The sequence below is a fragment of the Nicotiana tabacum genome, chromosome 7 (genome assembly GCF_000715075.1).
Source record: "Nicotiana tabacum cultivar K326 chromosome 7, ASM71507v2, whole genome shotgun sequence".
Lineage (NCBI taxonomy): Eukaryota > Viridiplantae > Streptophyta > Magnoliopsida > Solanales > Solanaceae > Nicotiana > Nicotiana tabacum.
This window is the reverse complement of record NC_134086.1, coordinates 144,268,488-144,290,211: the sequence shown is the minus strand read 5'-3', so window position 1 is coordinate 144,290,211 and position 21,724 is coordinate 144,268,488. Positions and strand designations below refer to the sequence as shown.

Below are 21,724 nucleotides of genomic sequence, written 5' to 3'. Positions count from 1 at the left end.
CAAAATTTCTTCTACGCGATCGCGACCCTTCTCCCGCGATCGCGATGCACAAATACCTGGGCAGACAGAATATATCCCAAATTCGAGGGTTTCACCATTTTTATCATATTTTGACTTCTAGATCTTGGATCTTGGCGATTTTGAAGGGATTTTTGCCTGGGTGACTTGGATAAGTGATTCTCACTCGGTTTGGACTAATTTCCATGAATCTCCTCTTAAATCCATCCTTTAATTTCAGATTTTGAATAAAAATTTGATAAAACTTCATAGGCCGAATTATTGAGTTTTGAGCGGATTTTTGACATCCGATTTGAGATATTTTTATATGGTTAGACTCGCAAGAGTACGAGGTTTCTGAAAATATTAAATTCACCTGATTCTGAGACGTTGGCCTGAGGGGCATTTTGATCATTTTACCTAATTTCGCATCTTAGCTTTGAATTAAATCGTAGAATCAGTTGCTTGAGATGTTATTTATGATATGTAATTGAATTGAATAGATTTGGGTCATTTAGAGTCGAATACTCGTGGCAAGAACGTGATTCCTAGTAGATTTTGAGCGGGTTCGAGGAAAGTATCTTGCCTAACCTTTTGTGAGGGACTTCCCCTTAGGATTTGAGTCTTCTCTATTGATTGTAATCCATGTACGCGAGGTGACGAGTGCGTGCTCGGACTTATTTGTGGAAAAATGGCCTTCTTAGGTTCTTAGGTCCTTATATTCACTGAGTATAAAGTTGTTCTTGATATGATTGAATTCCCTATTACTAGTTTCACCTCTACTTGTTTAATTTTGAATTAATTGCTTTATGGTTCATTCTTATTGCCTAATTGACTCTTACCTTGCTTAACTGAAGATCTTTACCTCTTCTATTGTCACGTTATCTTCCATAAATGTTTGTCTTTATTGGAACTCATTACTATCTCTCATGTAATTATTTAGTGTTAGTTAAGGTTACGATTAACTTCCCGCTGCTCATCCTTAATTGAATATACCCTTCGTAACTTGCCCAACTTTAAAAGAAGTTTAGATATTCTAGGTTTAGTTGACATTTCCTTATTTGAAATTATTTGATTTATGTTAACTTCCTTGTTATTGAATTACATAATATGGAATGGTTGCTTCATATTATTTTCTCCTTTGTTGAGTTGTTCTTATTACGCTTAGTATTCTCTGTTGCGGTTATTCCTTGTGAGTTAGTTTTGTCGTCCCCTGGTGAACGAAAGTTCTTGAGTTGATTCAGTTGTCGTGCTCGTGTATGTATATTGCCATTGTTGTTGTTGTACTTGTGATGATGGTGCACGAGGTTTCTGTCATGCGATTGCTGATATTGTGTTGCACGAGGTTTCTTCCGTGCGATTGTTGATATTGTGATGCACGAGGTTTCTGTTGTGCAGTGGTTGTTGAGGGTTGCACGAGGTCTTTGCCGTGCTATTGCTGCTATTGATATATTGCACATGCGGCATAACAAGGCGGGATATGTTTATATGCTTATATGTGGGTTGCGCATGTGGCGAAATAAGGTGGGAACATTATGATGCACGTGTGGCGAAATAAGGCGGCACTTGTTATGTTATTATTTTCACACGTGGTGGAATAAGGTGGGCTGTGTCAGGGATTGATTGTGAGTATTTGTGACGGCCTGTGGAGGCATTCCTATTTTCGTTTAATATTGTGATTGTGGCTTGCTTTCCTGTATGAGCTTTATCTTGTGGATGTGTTGAGGGGACATTGTGCGTTCTGCCTACTCTTCTCCTTACGTTTATTAGCTGGTAGAAATCTTGCTAAAGCACTTGCACAAGCATACACGTAGTTGAACACTCCTATTGAACACTCCTGATTTTACTAAGTTTAGAGGTATGTCCTCGTTTAATTGTTACATATGTGAGAGTGGCCCCAATTAGCAAGTTAGTTGTTAGTATGACCGTGAGACTGATGGGGACACAGGATGCCAAGTGTTAGATTTCAGGTACTGGGACTCGTGAGTTGTAATTTGTCCGAGATTCGGTAAACTCGTGGAAATTGTTGAATAAGACCTTATACGAACACCGTCATAGGATCTGAGTTATTGTTTTGTTTTCCCTTTACGGTATCGTGACCTTAGGATTTAGACTGTGTTTTGGACTGTGTTTTTGCCGTCATCATTCTTTATATTTTCGTTGTTACTTGTTGTTCTCTTCCCTCGTTGTGATTGTAGCATTTTTGGTCATTTCGTACAGTCTTTACATACACACACACACACACACACACACACACACACATATATATATATATATATATATATATATATATATATATATATATCATGTTCCGTTGTTCATTATACTGTTTATTTGACCGGTAGGTGTCTTGACTGTTCCTCGTCACTACTTCACCGAGGTTAGTCTTGATACTTACTGGGCACTGTTGTGTTGTGCTCATGCTACTCTTCTACACATTTTTGTTGTGCAGATATATGTACTCCCACTCAGTTCTGTCAGCCTTGGAAGGAGGCGTTTCTGTAGAGACTTCGAGGTGTATCTACTACGCCCGCAGACCGAAGAGTCCCTTTCTGTCTTTCTGTAATAAGTTTAGCCCTTTCAGTATTTTCCTTTGTTTAGATGTTCCTGAGTCAGAGCTTCTTATGTATAGCTTAGCTTATGATTTGTGAGATTCCAGGCTTTGGGAATTTTGTTAGCTTCGAGAGTTGTTATTGTATGTGCCGAGCGGCACCTTAAACACTGTTTTATTTTACTAGTCCAGTTTTAATTATTTCTTCCGCAATTATGGTTTATGTTCCGCGTTGTTAGGCTTACCTAGTCGTAGAGATGAGGTTCCATCACGATGGTTCACGGAGGGCGAACCGGACCGTGACAAGTTGGTATCAGAGCTCTAGGTTCATAGGAGTCACGAATCACAAGACGGTTTATTAGAGTCTCGTGGATCGGTACGGAGACGTCTGTACTTATCTACAAAAGGCTATGTAACCATTAGGAAAGTTCGACTTCATTTGATTTCCCTGTCGTGCGAGATTTTGACATCACAATCCTAAACTTCTGTCTTCTACTCTCTCACAGATGGTGAGGACACGTACTACCCGAGATGATCAAGAACTCGCACTCCCTGCTGCAGCCGTCAGAGGTCGGGGCCAAGGTAGAGGCCGAGGACACGCATGTGATGCAGCTAGAGCACATGCGCGAGCTACCGCCGAGATACCACCAGCAGATCCAGTCGGAGCCCAGGCACCTGCCACGCCTACTACTACTACTACTCCAGCCCTTCAGGAGACTTTGGCACAGTTCATCAGCATGTACACCACTTTGGCTCAGGCAGGGTTGCTTCCCCTTGCTGCAGCCACATCCCAGGTAGGGGGAGGAGCACAGACTCCCGTTGCCCGCACTCTTGAGCAGCGAGTGCATGTCGAGCAGGTCCCTGAGATTATTCCTTCATCGCCTGCAGCACCAGTTCAGCCCGAGGGCATGGCAGCGGCTTCCGAGCAGGAGCAGCTGAGACTTGAGAGGTTCAAGAGGTATAAGCCTCCTGAGTTTAGTGGTTTAGCATCGGAGGATGCTTTGGGATTTCTTGATGAGTGTTAATGCATTCTCCGTACAATGGGTATCTCTGGATCGAGCGGGGTTTCTTTCACTACTTTCCAGCTTCGGGGAGCCGCCTATGATTGGTGGCGCACCTATGAGTTAGACAGTCCAGACGAGGCAGCTTCACTGAGTTGGATCCAGTTTTCAGATATGTTCTTGAGAGAGTTTGTCCCTCAGAGCCTTAGGGATGCATGGCGTGCAGAGTTTGAGCATTTTTGCCAGGGTGCTATGACCATCTCGGAGTATACTGTCCATTACACCAGTTTGGATAGATATGCCCCAGCTTTGGTTTCTACTGTTCGTGAGAAGGTTCGCCGGTTCAATGAGGGGCTTATTCCCAGCATTAGGTCTAGCATGGCTCGTGAGTTGGAGATGGATATTTCGTATCAGCAGGTGGTGAACATTGCTAGAAAGGATAGAGGGGGTATGCATGCTACAGAGAGAGGGAAGGCAGGCTCACGAGAGAGAGAGAGCAGACGAGATCAGGGGAGAGAGTTTGAGGAGACGAGGAGGCCTCGTAGACCGGGGAGGTATACTGATCCTTATTTTGGAGGCAGGGTACGTCATGGTAGAGGTTTTGTGGGTCAGCGAGTTCAGTTCGCGCTTTAGTCTTTGCATGGTGACTTAGGTGTTCATGGGTCTCGGGGTACCCGTATCGCATAGGTCTCACCGCCTCGTCAGCAGAGAGGGTTCTTTGAGTGTGGATCTACTAGCCACATGGTGAGAGATTGTCCCAGACTTCGGATCGATGTGTCACAGCGAGATATTCAGGCGAGTAGAGGGCACCCAAAAAAGGGAGGCCCAGGTCATTGATGTGTTTCATATGGCAGGCTTGAGGCCGGTGTGCCAGCTGAATGTCATTCAGGTATGAATTTTGTTTGTTATAGAGGGGCACTATTTGTAGTTCATTACAGTTCCGCTTATCGATGTGAGTTTCCTTATTTGTTGTTCCAATATGGGTGCGTTTTATGATTTGCACTATGTTTATGTGATTATCCTATTGAGAGGTTCTATGAGTGATAGCCGTGTCTATCGTCTGTTTCTAGCCATTGTCGGGAGTTATGAGACTAGTAGAAAATTCTAGTTGTCTGTTTCGGTAGGTTTGATGTGATTTCTGAGTATTCTTGGTTACGAGTTGTGATTTCTATGCTCCACCGGTGTGGGAGCCAGTCCATGTTGTAATTTTGTCGACGAAATTGATCCAATGAGTGTCTCTAGATGGCTTGATGTGTACCCTACTTGTGATTCAGGGTTGAGGGCGGGACCCTCGTGATTTCAGGTGATTTGATGTGTTGAGATCGGGCTGTGTACCACGGTGATGGTTATATCAGTATAAGATCCTTGTGAGTCTTTTATATGCTTTCATTCTTTCTTGTTAGATTGTTTTGTAGATTAGTGTTTTAGAAAAATTTGTGCTAGTCTCACTTGTTTGATAGTTCCCTTATGTGTTTTCCCTTCCCATATTCATTCATTTTCGTTCTATGCTTTTTGAGTTTTAGCTTGTGGGATGTGTGCCCATTGGTATTAGCTGAGGTTTGGTTATTCGGGTGTTTAGCTATGTAGTTTTCGTGGTTATTGTATCATCGCCAGTGTTGTGGAGGTTTGAAAAGGATTCCTATTGATTATGAGGCTTATGGCCGGTGCGGATCTGATATCGGGCATGTATTGTTATCAGAAATGTTATTGTGGGCCTAAGTGTGATGTGTCATATTGTGTGGTTGTAACTTGTGAGTGTTGGCATGAATTGAAGTAGCTGGTTGAGATTGATACCGGATATGGATTTAGAATTGGGTCTTTTGGAAACAAATGGAAGATGAGAATTCTGGCTTAAAGGCTTATTGGTATTGCTAGAAAGGCTAAACTTCAGTTGAGATAGTGTCGTCATGCTTATGTGGATTGGGGTGACATGGGATCACCCGCGGGTGTATGTTGGAAGTGCGCACTAAGTGACTTAAGGACTTCGAGGCGAATCTTAGCACGTTCGAGGATGAACGTTGGTTTTAAGAGGGGGAGGATGTAACGACCCGACCGGTCATTTTTGAGAAATTAAGCTCTGTTCAGCGGCATAAGGTTTGGAACAGCTTCAGAATATTAGTATCGACTTGCGTGCATTGTGGAATTTAATTTACGGATGGTTTAGAGTCATATTGGAAGAAGGAATCTAGTTTTGGAAGTTTGAACGGTGAAAAGTTGACCGGAATTGGACTTTTGGGTAAACGACCCCGGAATGGGCCGTGGATGATCTCAACAGCTTCGTATGGTGATTTTGGACTTAGGCACACGTCCGGAACCAGATTTGGAAGTCTGTAGAGTAAATTGAGGCATTTCGGCAAAAATTGGAAAAGTTGAAGTTTGGAAAATAAAGAAGTTTGACCCATAGTTGACTTTGGCAATATCGGGGTCGGAATGCGATTCCGAGAGCTGGAACAACTCCGTTATGTCATTTTGAACTTGTCTGCAAAATTTGGCGTTATTCCGAGTTGAATTGATTGGTTTCGGCATGAGATTCGATATTTGAAAATTTGGAAATCCATAAGCTTGATTTTTGGGTTGATTCGTTGTTCCGGTGTTGTTTTATGTGATTTGAAACATCAAGTGAGTTCGTGTTAGGTTATGTGACTTGTGTGTGTGATTAGACGGGGTCTCGGGAGCCTCAGGTTTGTTTCAGATGGGCTACAGATCATTTTTCCCCATTTTGGAACTGCTGTTGTTGTTGCTTCTTATATCCTTCTTCGCAATCGTGAACAGTCTCCCGCGATCGTGATGCATTGTTGAAGACCACCTCGAAATTCTTATTCGCGTTCAAATCCTTCTCCTTGTGTTCGCGTTCACATCCTTCTCCTTGCGTTCGCGAAGCTCTGCTTATTTCTTCATCGCGTTCGTGTTCGCGTCCCCAATCCCCCGTTCGTGTAGCTATGGAATTCCACTCTTCACGTTCGTATACTAGCTCACGCGTTCACAACGAGCAATCTCTGGTCCATGATGTTTCCCTTCTTCGCGTTCGCGTCTCTCTTTTCGCAATCGTGGAGCCCCGCATTTCTCTTCTCCGCATTCGCGTTCTTACCATCACGTTCACGATGAACAATCTGGGCAGCCTCGAAATTTCTTCTACGTGATCGCGACCCTTCTCCCACGATCGCAGTGCACAAATACCTGGGCAGATAGAATATATCCCAAATTCGAGGGTTTCACCATTTTTATCATATTTTGACTTCTAGAGCACAGATCTTGGTGATTTCTTAAGGGATTTTCACCTGGGCGACTTGGGTAAGTGATTTTCACTCGGTTTGGACTAATTTCAATGAATCTCCTCTTAAATTCATCCTTTAATTTCGGATTTTGAATAAAAATTTGATAAAACTTCATAGGCCGAATTATTGAGTTTTGAGTGCGTTTTTCACATCCAATTTGAGAGATTTTTATATGGTTAGACTCGTGAGAGTACAAGGTTTCTGAAAATATTAACTTCACCCGATTCCAAGACGTTGGCCTGAGGGGCATTTTGGTTATTTTACCTAATTTCGCGTCTTAACTTTGAATTAAATCGTAGAATCAGTTGCTTGAGATGTTATTTATGATATGTAATTGATTTGAATAGATTTGGGCCATTTGGAGTCGAATACTCGGGGCAAGAATGTGGTTTCTAGTTGATTTTGAGCCGGTTCAAGGTAAGTATCTTGCCTAACCTTGTGTGGGGGACTTCCCCTTAGAATTTGAGTCTTCTATGTTGATTGTAATCCGTGTACGCAAGGTGACGAGTGCGTGCTTGGACTTAATTGTGGAAAAATTGGCCTTTTAAGGTTCTTAGGTCCTTATATTCACCGAGTATGAAGTTGTTCTTGATATGATTGAATTCCCTATTACTAGTTTCATCTCTACATGTTTAATTTAGAATTAATTACTTTATGGTTCATTCTTATAGCCTAATTGACTCTTACTTTGCTTAACTGAAGATCTTACCCCTTCTATTGTCACGTTATCTTCCATAACCGTTTGTCTTTATTGGAACTCATTATTATCTCTCATGTAATTATTTAGTCTTAATTGAGGTTACGATTAACTTCCCGCTGCTCATCCTTAATTGAATATACCCTTCGTAACTTGCCCAACTTTAAAAGAAGTTTAGATATTCTATGTTTAGTTGACATTTCCTTTTTGAAATTATTTGATTTATGTTAACTTCCTTGTTGCTAAATTATATATTACAGAATCGTTGCTTCATATTATTTTCTCCCTTGTTGAGTTGTTCTTATTACTCTTAGAATTCTCTGTTGCGGTTATTCCTTGTGAGTTAGTTTTGCCGTCCCCTGGTGAACGAAAGTTCTTAAGTTGATTCACTTGTCGTGCTCGTGTATGTATATTGCCATTGTTGTTGTTGTACTTGTGATGGTGGTGCATGAGGTTTCTGTCGTGCGATTGTTGTTATTATGTTGCACGAGGTTTCTGCCGTGCGATTGTTGATATTGTGATGCACGAGGTTTCTGCCGTGCGTTGGTTGTTGAGGGGTTGCACAAGGTCTTTGCCGTGCAATTGTTTCTATTGATATATTGCACATGCGGCGTAACAAGGAGAGATATGTTTATATGCTTATATGTGGGTTGCGCATGTGGCAAAATAAGGTGAGAACATTATGATACATATGTGGCGAAATAAGGAGGCACTTATTATGTTATTATTTGCACACATGGCGGAATAAAGATGGGCTATGTCAGAGATTGATTGTGAGTATTTGTGACGGCCTGTGGAGGCATTCCTATTTTCGTTTAATATTGTGATTGTGGCTTGCTTTCCTGTATGAGCTTTATCTCGTGGATGTGGTGAGGGGACATTGTGCGTGCTGCCTACTCTTCTCCTTACGTTTATTAGCTGGTAGAAATCTTGTTAAAGCACTTGCACATGCATACACGTAGTTGAACACTCCTATTGGATGTGAAGTCCTCCTGATTTTGCTAAGTTTAGAGGTACGTCCTCGTTTAATTGTTAAATATGTGATAGTGGCCCCAGTTAGAAAGTTAGTTGTCAGTATGACCGTGAGATTGATGGGGGCACAGGATGCCAAGTGTTAGATTTCAGGTACTGAGACTCGTGAGTTGTAATTTGTCAGAGATTCGGTAAATTTGTGGAAATTGTTGAATAAGACCTGATGTGAACACCGTCATAGGATCTGAGTTATTGTTTTGTTTTCCCTTTACGATATCGTGACCTTAGGATTTGGACTGTGTTTTTGCCGTCATCATTCTTTATATTTTCGTTGTTACTAGTTGTTCTCTTCCCTCGTTGTGATTGTAGCATTTTTGGTCATTTCGTATAGTCTTTACATAAACATATATATATATATATATATATATATATATATATATATATATATATATATTTTGATATTACTACGTCATCTTTATCTTGATAGTTTATTATCATATCTTATTCAATTTATTTGACCAGTAGGTGTCTTGACTGTTCCTCGTCACTACTCCACCGAGGTTAGTCTTGATACTTACTGGGCACCGCTGTGGTGTGCTCATTCTACTCTTCTGCACATTTTTGTTGTGCAGATACAGGTACTCCCACTCAGTTCTGTCAGCCTTAGAAGGAGGCGTTTCTGTAGAGACTTCGAGGTATATCTGCTACGCCTGCAGACCGAAGAGTCCCTTTTTGTCTTTCTATAATAAGTTTAGCCCTTTCAGTATTTTCCTTTGTTTAGACATTCCTGAGTCAGAGCTTCTTATGTATCCTTTAGCTTGTGATTTGTGAGATTTCGGGTTTTGGGAATATTGTTAGCTTCGAGAGTTGTTATTGTATGTGCCGAGTGGCACCTTAAACACTGTTTTATTTTACTAGTCCAGTTTTAATTATTTCTTCCGCAATTATGGTTTATGCTCCGCATTGTTAGGCTTACCTAGTCGTATAAACTAGGTGCCGTCACGATGGTTCACGGAGGGCGAACCGGGTCGCGACAGTTGGCTTAGTTACGAGAAATAGTGGGTTATAGGATTCGCAAATTTAAAGTTAAAAAAGGTTTGGGATTGGTAATTAGAAATTCCAGTAACTTAAGATTTGGATGATCTTGGTCAATTCTTTATTTTGCTTTAGTTAAATTAATCGTTGGTAGCATGTTTAGGCTGGCCACACTTAGGTAGGCAAACCTTAGGATTTTTGTTGGTTTCGTGGTGAGAGGTTGTTCCCTTAGTTAAATTTATCTGGGGAATTCCCCCAAGGATTTGTATATATATTTTATTCTGGGGTATGCCCCGTAGTACTTGTATTTGGAGGCCGAAAGTAGAGCTTGCAGTATTTTATTTTTATATTTATTTTTCTTTCAATAGGTGGGGACGACCTCGAGCCCTTTAGTGTGTTTATTTTTGTGTTTGCTTTACCTCAATTCGAATGTGCTAAAAGCCGACTAGATCAAGTGTGCAACCATACTAGTTACGGGACTTGGGGAGTGCCTAATACCTTCTCCCCGAGTCAAATGAACCTCCTTACCTGAATCTCTGGTGCAGGCTTGGTTTTAGAGTCTGAAATATTTTAAAAGGAAAAATTATTTTAAATACGGTGACCTGGCACACTGAAATCAAAGTCAGGTGGCAACTCTGAGTTATTTTCCTTTTGAATACAATTTTTGTCACGTTCTAATTGGAAAATCCTTTTCAAGCTTTACTAAATATTTTTATTATTTTAAGAGGGTTTAATGAGGTTTGTTTAAAAAAAGGGGTGTGACAGTGTACTGCTTCTGCGAGGTTTCATCCGCTTTTGTAGGCCTCACGCTTCTGCGATGCCAGGCTCTCTTTCTGCGAGCTCGCACCTGTGAGCAAAACTCCGTAGGTGCGATTGCATCAGTAGGCAGCAAATTTTCATCTTTTTTCTAAGTCCAAATTTGATCTGTTTAATTATCTGAAACTCACCCGAGGCCCCCGGGACCTCAATCAAATACACCAACACATCCTAAAATATCATACGAAATTAATCGAAGCCTCAAATCACATCAAACAATACTTAAAACATGAATCATACCTCAATTCAAGCCTAATGAAAACTAACGAATTTCAACTTCAACATTTGATGTTGAAACCTATCAAATCAAGTCCGATTGACCTCAAACTTTGCACACAAGTAATAAAATGATATAGCAGAGCAATTGCAATTTTCAAAATCGGATTTCGACCCCTATATCAAAAGGTCAACTCCCGGTCAAACTTCCAAACTTTCAATTTTCTATTTTCGCCATTTCAAGCCAAATTTAGCTACGGGCCTTAAAATAAATGTCTGGATACACTTCAAGTCCAAAATCACCATACAGAGCTATTGGAACTATCAAAATTTCATTCCGGGGTCATTTTCACATAATTATCATCCGGCCAATTATTTCAACTTAAGCCTTAAATCTTGGAACTAAGTGTTCCAATTCATTTTGAAACCTCCCCAACAAGTCACGTAATTTATGATTGAACACAGAATAAGCAGTAAATTGGAGAACGGGTCTGTAATACTCTAAACGACTGGCCGGGTAATTACAAAAAGTGTAGAATTTTTGAAAGATGAATTGAGGTCGAATTTGAATAATTCTTGTATGACTGGACTCGATATCGAATGAGTGTTTGGATTTTATAATTTTGGTCGGATTCCGAGACGTGGGCCCGGGGTGACTTTTTGGGACAACTTTCCAATTTCTTGCTTTGATCATAATTTTATTATTTAAATTAGTTCTTGTAGTTATATTTATAGTATGTAATTGTTTTGTCTAAGATATGAGCCGTTTGGAGTCGGAAAATCGAGGGAAATGCCTTCTAGTTGATTAATTTAGCGTGATTTGAGGTAAGTGACTTGTCTAACCTTTTGTGGGGGAATTTCCCTTAGAATTTGATACTGTTGTGATAATTTATGTTATGTGAAGGTCATGTACGCAAGGTGACGAGTGCGTATACGGGCTAAATGTTAAAATTTTCGATTTTAGCTACGTAGTTTCCTTTTCATGCCTTAATTGAGTTACTTAGGCATATTATAGTCACCAAGTTTACCCTAATTTTACATGTTTACTTGTCTTATCTCTTAATGGTAACTTGTACCACATGTTTAGTTGAATTACTTGCTTTTTTAATTCCATAATCATTATTTAACGGTGAAAATTCTTTACTTGAAATTTCTATCCTTGAAATATTTTGCTGCTAAGTTTTGTGTGAGTTGCAAAGGCCGTGGTTTCTATTGTGGCAAGGTGTAAGTTGTGAAGTGACATTTAATTTATTGTTATGTGTTGGTTTCAGTATTACTGTTGAGGTGATTGTTTGGTTGTGTGCACGAGGTTTCTGTCATGCTGTTGTTACTATTTGCACGAGGTTTCTGCCGTGCTGTTGTGATTATTGATACGCATGCGGTGGTATATGGTCTGGGTGTTGAAACGCATGCGGTGAGACAAGGTGGGCTTGATACACGTGTCTAGTAGGGAACTACTAGAAGTCATGTGGTGCGATAAGGTGGGCTAAAATGCGGGTTGTTATTTTGGAAAAATAATTTTCAAAATAAAAATATAAAGGCCCCCGCGGTGATATAAGGAAAGACCGTGAGTTATTTTTATGATTTGGGACTACGAGGCGGTACCTCGGGAGTGCCGCTGTTGATCTTCTCTAATTGCTGTATTGTTTGATTGTTGTTCCCTTAACATGTAAAATCCTTGTTTTCCTTTCATGATTTTATTAGCTTCCTTGATTCCACGTTGTTACTTTCCATAAATTCTTTATTCGTTCACTTCCCTGTTATTTTATTATATCATTATATTTTCTATCTTGCTTCTTATTATCTCAATAGGACCTTGACCTCACCTCGTCACTACTCTACCGAGGTTAGGCTTGATACTTACTGAGTATTGTTGTGGTATACTCATACTATGCTTCTGCGCATGTTTTGTGCAGATCCATGTACATCCTATCAGCCTCGGTATTAGCGCGTTGAGTTGCTTGCCTTTGGAGACTTTCAGGTATATCTGCCCGCGTCCGCAGACCTCAGAATCCCTTTCTACCCTGTTCTTCCTTATTTTTTTTTTATGTTTTTATAGAAAATGATGTATAGGATTGTTCAGCATTGTATCTAGAGCCAGCATTGCATCTAGAGCTTGTGACTTATATATCACCGGGTTTTGGAAAATTGTACGTATTGAGATTATAGTCTATTGATGAAATTATTTAAGTTTTGAAAATTTAAGTTTTTATTTAATGTTTTCGCATATTGTTAGGCTTACCTAGTCGTAAAGACTAGGTATCATCACGACATCCTATGGAGAGAATTTGGGATCGTGACATCTATAAATAAAAAATGTTTCACAGGAGAACATATCCTTAGGTTGCTCTTCTGGTTTTATAGCTCAAATGTTACAATTCTTATTTTTTTTTTTACATCGTATATTAGGAAGAATCTTATTTATAATAATATTGGTATATAGGTACAATGCTTATCAACGTCATAACAATAACAAAATATAATATTTTTCTATATCTTATATTAGGAAGAATCTCGTTGACAATAATATTGGTACAAAGTACAATGCTTATCAACCTCGCAACAATATTAACCAAATATACTATTATGAACAACGACTTGTTTGGATGGTTGTTACTTATTGTATTGTATCGTATTGTTACTTTAAATACAATATTTATTTTGATTGTTACTTTAAATTTATTGTATCGTATTGTTAAATCTGTCATTATGTAACGACAAAAAGTGTCACTTTATGTAACGACGAATTTGGTATGGTAGCGTCGTTACCTTGTTTTTTCCTCTCATCTTTCCCTTCCTTATTATTAAATAATCATATTTTATCTGTTATTCTACTTTTATATAATAATTCTACTATGTATCCTATTTTTTCTTAATATTGTTACAAGTATACAATACAATACAATACAATACAATACAATACAATACAATACAATACAATACAATACAATACAATACAATACAATACAATACAATACAATACAATACAATACAATACAATACAATACAATACAATACAATACAATACAATACAATACAATACAATACAATACAATACAATACAATACAATACAATATAATACAATACAATACAATACAATATGAAACGACATGTAACAACCATCCAAACAAGTTGTAAGTGGTACATATGATAAATGCATGAATTATCAAATAACGACATGTAACAACCATCCAAACATGTTGTAAGTGGTACATATGATAAATGCATGAATCATCAAATAAGGACCAAATCTCAATAATTAATTGGCTAGTCAACTTTAGCTCAGAATTTTGAGAGGGCAGCCTCTTTGATAAGCCTGAATGACTCGACAAAATCATCTCCAAGTTGGTTCGGATCTGGAATTATTCCCTCATCAACTGCTACTGCAAATGTTAAGTTCTTGGCATAACTACACCCATGAACCATTATCCCCTATAATATAATATGCATTTGAATTTAGCGAATGTTGACTTGAGTAGTTTTGTTTTTCCATTATATAATTGATCTCAACTAATTTGTGATTGAAAAACAGTTGCTTGATTAATTGAAGAAACTTACAGTGGATTGTCCATAACATGTTGGAGCAATGAATGCCAATGGGTGGCGTGACCAAGAAACTTCTTCGAGCGGACCGAGTACGTTTGAAAAGAATAGTAGGTCTAGATTTCAAGTTTCAACAACAATTAAAAGCATCTCTATTTTGCTTGATAATTTTAGTGTTTTTTCACTTTTAACTTGCGCCAGAAATTATTTATATTCGGTAGTCGGAAAAGTGTATAAAATTTATTTAATTTTTGTATATAACACATACATACATACAGAATATGTGTGTATATATACATACACATACAAAATATATATTTTTTTTAGCTATTATTTTGAAAGCAGCTATACAATGTTATTTTCCCATAATTTTTTTTTAAAATGTAAAGAGAAAGAATGGAGTACTACCTCAAATCCAAATAACTTGACTAAGAGTTGTGAGAAATAAAAGGTGCATCGAGACTCAAGAGAATGCTTCTTTCGATCCATTGTTGTCTTAGCCTTGAGAACATAATCGAGAGGATTATCTAATTGTGATATAGATAAGGGAATTATGTAAAAGCCAAAACAATTTCCTTGTATCACTACAGCATTCTTCTCAATCATTTCAGCTACAGCCTGCCGTAACAATCATTTGAAATCAATTGATAATTAGGCACATATATTTGCCTTAGAAGTAACACAGTTATCAATCTTTAAGCAAAATATTAGTGCATCAGTATTTTGTGAATACTAGCTATAAGTAACCTTGGATGATTTTGGATTTTACATGCGGTCGATGAAGAAATACTCACTTGGACTCCTAAAAGAGGTCTGAGATTCATTACAACACTGGCTCTGCATCTCATTTTTTGTGGTGAAAACTTCCTCTTCCCTTCAATTTCTTGATATGGTCATGTTAAGAATAAACACAATAAAAAGTTTAACCAGCATGGTTTAAAGCAAACTTTATGTCATAGTTACACATAACCACAAATATATGACTTTTTTACCCAAAAAAACAAATATATGACTTTTGTATCCCCCCCACCCCCCCAAAAAAAAAACAAATATATGACTCTCAATTTAATTCCTTAGCCATAAGAAAGAAAAAGAGTAATTCCTTTGCGTAAGGAACCATATGAGTCGCACCTAACATGATTAATTCATAGATTATGAGGGCAAGAGATATCTATTTCTGTTTATTCACTTGTTTCCTCGGTTGATGTTTGTGATGAAATACTATGTCCTTAAGAGTATGTTATTGTGGTATTTTCATGGAAAAATTGGGTAGCAAATTTCTTTACAAGTGCACGATAAGGAGTTTAATTACCGTATTTTCGGTGGACATAACGAGACAGAGCTGCTTGTGTTATCCCCAGTATAACGTCATTAACAGTCTAAATTCACAATAGCAAAAATAAACAAGAGCTTAGGTCAGAGATAAAGGCAACAACAGTGAAGCGTTAACATAGTTCAAATTAGCATAAGCAGGTGAAAAGATAGAGAAATACACACAAATCCAGCCGATAATCAGTTGGAAAATTCTACTAGACAAGTGTGTTTTTGGTATGACGAAATTCATTTTCTAGTGGGAAAATACTTTTTCATTAGAAAGTCATGATTTGCTAGTGTTTAGTTATCAGAAAATATTTTTCATCAGATATGTAGAATGTTTGCAATACTAAATTATTTTTATATTTTTTTTAATAAGGCTCCCAGTAGGTTTTGGGCTTTCATGACATATCACAAAGTTACAACCGAGCAGGGTACAGCTAGGCTCAGCGTCCAAAAAAAACTTGTGCAGTAATATAACAACTAGACAAGATTTCATGCAAGCAAATATCTCTGTCTATGGTTACAATTAGATTAGTAATTAATTAAGTGGGTTTGGGTCTAGGACTAGTAAGTATGTCGATCAAATTTAATACACAAAAAGATGATATAAGGAAGTGTCATCATCAAATCTCTTTCAAGCTAAGGAGCTACAAGAAATGACATTATCCTACTTTAATTTCAATCTTTTTATAAAATCTTGTACACCCTCACGTCTCAACAAGCTAAAATTCTGGTTTATCTTATTACGGCATGTAGGACAATAACTCAATTTGTTTATTCGCAAAGGCGGAGCAAAGAACTACTGAGTTTTATATATATTTAATAGATTCTCTAATACAAATATAATGTCTGAGCAAAAAGCTATTGGATTAGTCCGAACCATAATTAACACTCTCCCTCCGCCCTGTTTATTCAGATGTGCTTTCCTAGTTTAAACAATCAATAAAAAGAGAATATAAAAAGCATTAATGACGAAATAAAATAAAGCAAGAGATTAAATCCATGAAATGGGATTAATGCTGACCATCCTTGGATTTTAGGTCTATAATATAATATACTTACAGAGTTTGTTAAATTCTTTATGAATTTAATGTCGTCCAAGCTAACAGTTCGATAGACAAATCTCAGACGAGTAGACGACTTAAATCCTTGTGGAACTGTGAAAGGTGACTGAGAGTCTTTCAAGAAGAGAGCAGTCGCTACAAACATCGGAACATCAACAACAGTATTGAACAAAAGACTGATGCACGACCACAACTTTACGAGGTACTGCCACATCAAAGACCAAATACTTCCTCTGTTGTTTGACAAATTTGATTTGCCCTTGGAAGATGAAGAAGAAGAAACGAGGAGTGTGGGCAAAGAAGTAGGATCCGAGCTTTTCCGAAAACAAGAGAGTAAAAGCGAAACTAGGGAAACTCCATCCCCAATAGAATGATGAAGACGGAAAATACAAGTAGCCTCGGCATGGGAGGTTTTCACGTTAAGGATGTGAAGATCCCAAAGAGGTTTCGACATGTCAATAGAGACCGCGCTTAGGTTTGATATATAATCTTCTACCAACTTGTCGGTATCCATATTATTGGGGTTTGGCTTCAGGTCAGGGACAATAACATGATCATCTAGGTTGACTGTCGTGGGAATCCATTTCATGTTTCGGCTGTCATCACTCTCATCAATAACCTGTTGATGTTACAACACAAACTAAAAGCATCAGATTTTATTCAAAACTTGGATAGATTTTACACTTCAAGACTGTGGTATTAAACATAATTACGAATTATATATGCTATGCCTAGTTACTTATTACCCAATATGTCTCAAAACACCTTTTCTATATGTTTGTACCTTATTATTAATTCTAACAGTACACTAATTAATAGCTATTCCAGTGCACCATTGAGTTAATTACCTGCAAACTCGAAAACCGTGGATGTTTAAGCAACTTGCTTTGTATTTCAGCTTTCATGGCATCAACATTAATTGGTACTTTCCAACCCAATATTGCTAAGACATAAAGATTGTAGTTTGGTTCATGAAACGTTCGAGAAGTTGGACTCATCAGTAATGCTTCTTCTTCTCCTCCATTTGCATCTAATTTCTTTGTTGTTCGTATAGGTTTTATGAGAGCCATCTTGTTTTCACCACGCTCCATATCTTAGAACAAATATTAAGTGATGATGACTTATTTATCTACGAATTTAAGCAAATAATGCTGATAAAAGGCTCCAATTATATAGAGAAGAAGGAAAGCTTTATTGGGTGCACACACAGAGTAGATACATCTAAACCGTACGAGGAAGCTATCATCATTGAAAGCACACAACTGTCTTGATAATCTAGTTTTGAAAGCCTAGACAGTGTAGTTTACACTACTTTTAGGGTTGTTTGGTTTGAATACGGCGTATGTTGGGATTAGTTATTCTGTTATTGGTTTTTATTCATTGTTTGATATGTGTATTAAAAATGATAATTGCATAATTTCAAAGAAGAAAGTATAAGTTATCCCGACACTAATTACCCCACCCTCTACAAGGTATAAGTTATCCCGATACTAATTTTAATTCCGAAATAACTTATACCTAGTTTGCTAACCAAACAAAGTATTAAAATAATATTAAATTTTTATACCAGCACTATATCTACTTATACCTCATACCAAACGACCCCTTAGTGAAATGTATAAAGGGGTAAACTGGATTACTGACTTCACGTGAAAAATGGAATTAGTTATTACCAAATTGAAATATATCTATAAGCCACCTATTTTATTTACGGAAAAGGCCTAAGCTACTCCTGGCCTATTGGACTTGGTACAACTATACTCTTAGGCCTCATGTGTTTGCACTTAATGGACGTCTGAACCTTGATCATTCAGATCTCAGATATTAAGTGCGTTTGTTTTTAAAGTCTGAATCTAATTATTCAGATCTTAATCATTAGGTTTTTTCTTTTTTTTTTACTTCACAACCACTTAATGGGTCTGAATAGGTATGTATGATTAAGATCTATAACAGAGACTTAATTTCATTAAGATGTTACCACACATTCATTATTAACTGCCGCCACCTTCTACCATTATCAACTACCACCATGCTGCCACCACCACCATACTCAACCACCACCACCCCTACCACAACCACCTCCATCTCCACCACCACCATGCTACCATCATCCTCAATCATAGTCGCCACCATTATCGACCATCACCACCCACTATCCCCACCACTCCGACAACCATCATTCTCACCCACAATCAAAATTCATCCACCTCAACTATCACAACTGACTACCCCATCACCATCAACAACTACAACCGGCACTGTCCATCATTATAACCTACCACCACCTACCCACCACATTCCTCAGTCATAACTATTACCACCACCCGCCATATTAACTATCACCACCACCATCTCCAATCATAATCGCCACCACTACCAATCACTACTAACTACTAGCATGAACCACCATCATCAACCAAAATTACCACCAACAACCTCCTCTAGTCGGCATTGTTCCGTTAGTCATCACCACCAACAACTATCATATTATAAAAAATATATATATTTATTGATAGCATATTAGATTAGTTAATATTTCATTTGAATTTTATATTTATTAATTTTCAAATAAAGATAAATTTTATATATTCAGATGTTAAAATCAAACAGTCTTAATTATTTAGTATCCAGATCTTAATACGCATCTTAATATATTCAGATGTATATTCAGATTCAGATGTCTTAATCTTAATATACATCTTGATGTTCAGATGTGTATTCAGATTCAGACGTCTTAGTCTTAAAAAAAACAAATGAGGCCCCCTATTGAGTTAAATACCCCCAACATTTTCTTTTGGCTTAAAAATACCCTAAACACTAACTAATCATCTTACTATATGAAAAGCACGAAGGCCCTTAGTGAAATGTCGTTCGCCTTTTTTGCCCTTTAAAAATAGATATCAGATTGAATAAAATCGTAATTTAATAATTTTTCCTAATATTTAGGACTTCTAAACCAACTAAAATTTTATTTGTTAATGTTTCCTTATTTAAATTATATAAAATTCCTAATATTTAGGAACTTAAAATGACTTAAAATATTACGTTATATAAATCATTTTTTAATTTTAGCAAAGAAACATAATTTTAATTCTATTATGTTAGCAACAACGGTGTTCAAAATTTATTCATATATTTCTACCTAAAAATCACGTAGCATGTTTGAGATATGTTTAATAAAACCTTTTATTTTCATAATTAAATAGAAGATCATTTATGTTCAATGTATTAACGTATACCATTTCTCAAAAAAAATAAAAAATATAAGCATATACCGAAATGACTAATTATTTAAAATATCAAAACTCTACGAGGCCTAAACCATAACCTTAAACTATTAAGTAAATTTGTTATTCGTAAAGATAATTTGGACAATCCTACACTAAACCTATTTCCTAAAAATAATTTAATAAAACAAATTATGTAACAACAACAACAACAACAACAACAACAACAACAACAACAACAACAACAACAACAACAACAATAACCCAGTATAATTTCACAAGTGGGTCTGGGGAGGGTAATATGTAAGCAGACCTTATCCCTACCCCGAGGGGCAGAGAGACTGTTTCCAGGAGACCCTCGGCTCAAGAAGCAATGAGAGACGATATATTAGTGCTATCAATAGCTCATAATAAAATAAAATAAAATAACATAAGATACATAACATAACGTAAAATAACAAATAACAGCAATATAAGAAATATAGAAAATATGAAAAAGATGGAAGGTATACTAATATCCAACAGATAAAACCCTACATCAGTAGATGATTAGTAGCATCCTAAGACTAACTCTTAACAGGCTAGTCTCACTCTAGTTTGTTGTAGAAATATCTACAGCTTTCCCCTAACCTACAACCTTAATGCTCGACCTCCACAGTTCTCTGTCAAGGGCCATGTCCTCAGTAATCTTAAGTCGCGTCATGTCCTGCCTGATCACCTCTCCCCAATACTTCTTAGGTCTCCATCTACCTCTCCTCATGTCCACCACAGCCAGTCGTTCACACCTTCTCACTGGTGCATCAGTGCTCCTCCTCTGAATGTGCCTGAACCATCTGAGGAAATCTTAAAATTTATAGTAAGACTTTAAAATCAAATACAATTTTGGAATTTGGAATTTTTTACTAAATTTTACTTTATAATTAAAATACGTCTTTAATTTAAATATTGTTTATGTTATTTTTAAATTTTTGTTTCTATTAGAAAGGATACACACGCAATGCGGCGTACGTTAAGACTAGTTTAAATAAAATTGGACAAGGCCAAAATTGCCCAGGTATATTGAATCTAGTTAAAAATAGGATACCCTTCGTTAATTGACCACATAGAAGTATATGAGTCACCCATCTCCAAAGATCAAACCCAAATTTAATAATAAATCCATACCTAATCTACTTCCGTCTTTTCCAATGAGTTTTATCTTCTTTTCGGAAAATTAGTATTTTGTATTTAATTTAAACTAGGTGCAATAGACATGCTAGGTGTGTTGTACTGTTTGGTTGTATTTTTCGTGCATAGTACATATTAACTTCTTACATTGATTATCTACGCGCTTGAGGTGTAGTTTAAAATTTTCAGCATTAAACTTCAGTGAACTTTTCACTTCTTAGCATCAAATTTAGCCTCTGCAATATAGTTAAATTTGATAGTTCTCTTGTTTTGGATAAAAATTTATTGAATAAGTATGCAATTTTGGAACCGTAGGTAAGCCAGTCTAGTGAATTTAAATAGTTCTAGAGTTCATCAACATAATAACCATAAATTAAATCTCATAATAAGAATATACAAAAAGAATGATAAAACTCATTGGAAAAGAAAGAAAGACACCGGGTAATTTATTATCAAATTTTAGCGTGGACCTTATGGGTATTTGCCAAAAAAGTATGGGACCTTTTTGTTAAACTAATTAAATAAGAAGTTAGAGGGTAGATCATATTATCCTAGTTAAGGATAATTAATTCTAGATCTGAGATGAATAACATGAATAGAAGAATATAGTTGAGTATAGATGCTGGTAGGGGTGTTCATGGTTCGGTTTGGATCGTTTTTCCCAAAAAGAAACCAAACCAAGTAAGTCAGTTTTTCAAATATTAGAACCAAATCAAACCAATTAAGTCGGTTTTTTCTCGATTCGGTTTATGTCGGTTTTTCGGTTTTTTCGGTTATTTGTCGGTTTTTTCTTAAATATAAGACATACACTACCAAACACACATTTCGGCGACCACATTTTCAAC

The 21,724-nt window shown here is 37.1% G+C and overlaps 1 protein-coding gene across 2 annotated transcripts; it reads right to left on the bottom strand.

Annotated features, from left to right (window-relative positions):
* Window positions 1-13,532: 13,532 nt before the first annotated feature.
* On the bottom strand, window positions 13,533-17,647 carry LOC107795244 (wax ester synthase/diacylglycerol acyltransferase 5-like). Of its 2 annotated transcripts, XM_075217808.1 has the most exons (7): window positions 17,334-17,647; window positions 16,484-17,104; window positions 15,417-15,483; window positions 14,899-14,987; window positions 14,513-14,722; window positions 14,120-14,256; window positions 13,533-13,993 (listed from the first exon to the last, which is right to left on the bottom strand). In XM_075217808.1, the coding sequence occupies exons 1-6, from the start codon at window positions 17,574-17,576 to the stop codon at window positions 14,245-14,247; spliced, it is 1,242 nt and encodes a 413-aa protein (XP_075073909.1). In that variant the 5' UTR covers window positions 17,577-17,647; the 3' UTR covers window positions 13,533-13,993; window positions 14,120-14,244. The 2 variants fall into 2 exon arrangements, with proteins under 2 accessions (XP_075073909.1, XP_075073908.1); XM_075217807.1 differs by lacking the exons at window positions 13,533-13,993; window positions 14,120-14,256 and having other exon boundaries at window positions 14,435-14,722.
* Window positions 17,648-21,724: the final 4,077 nt, after the last annotated feature.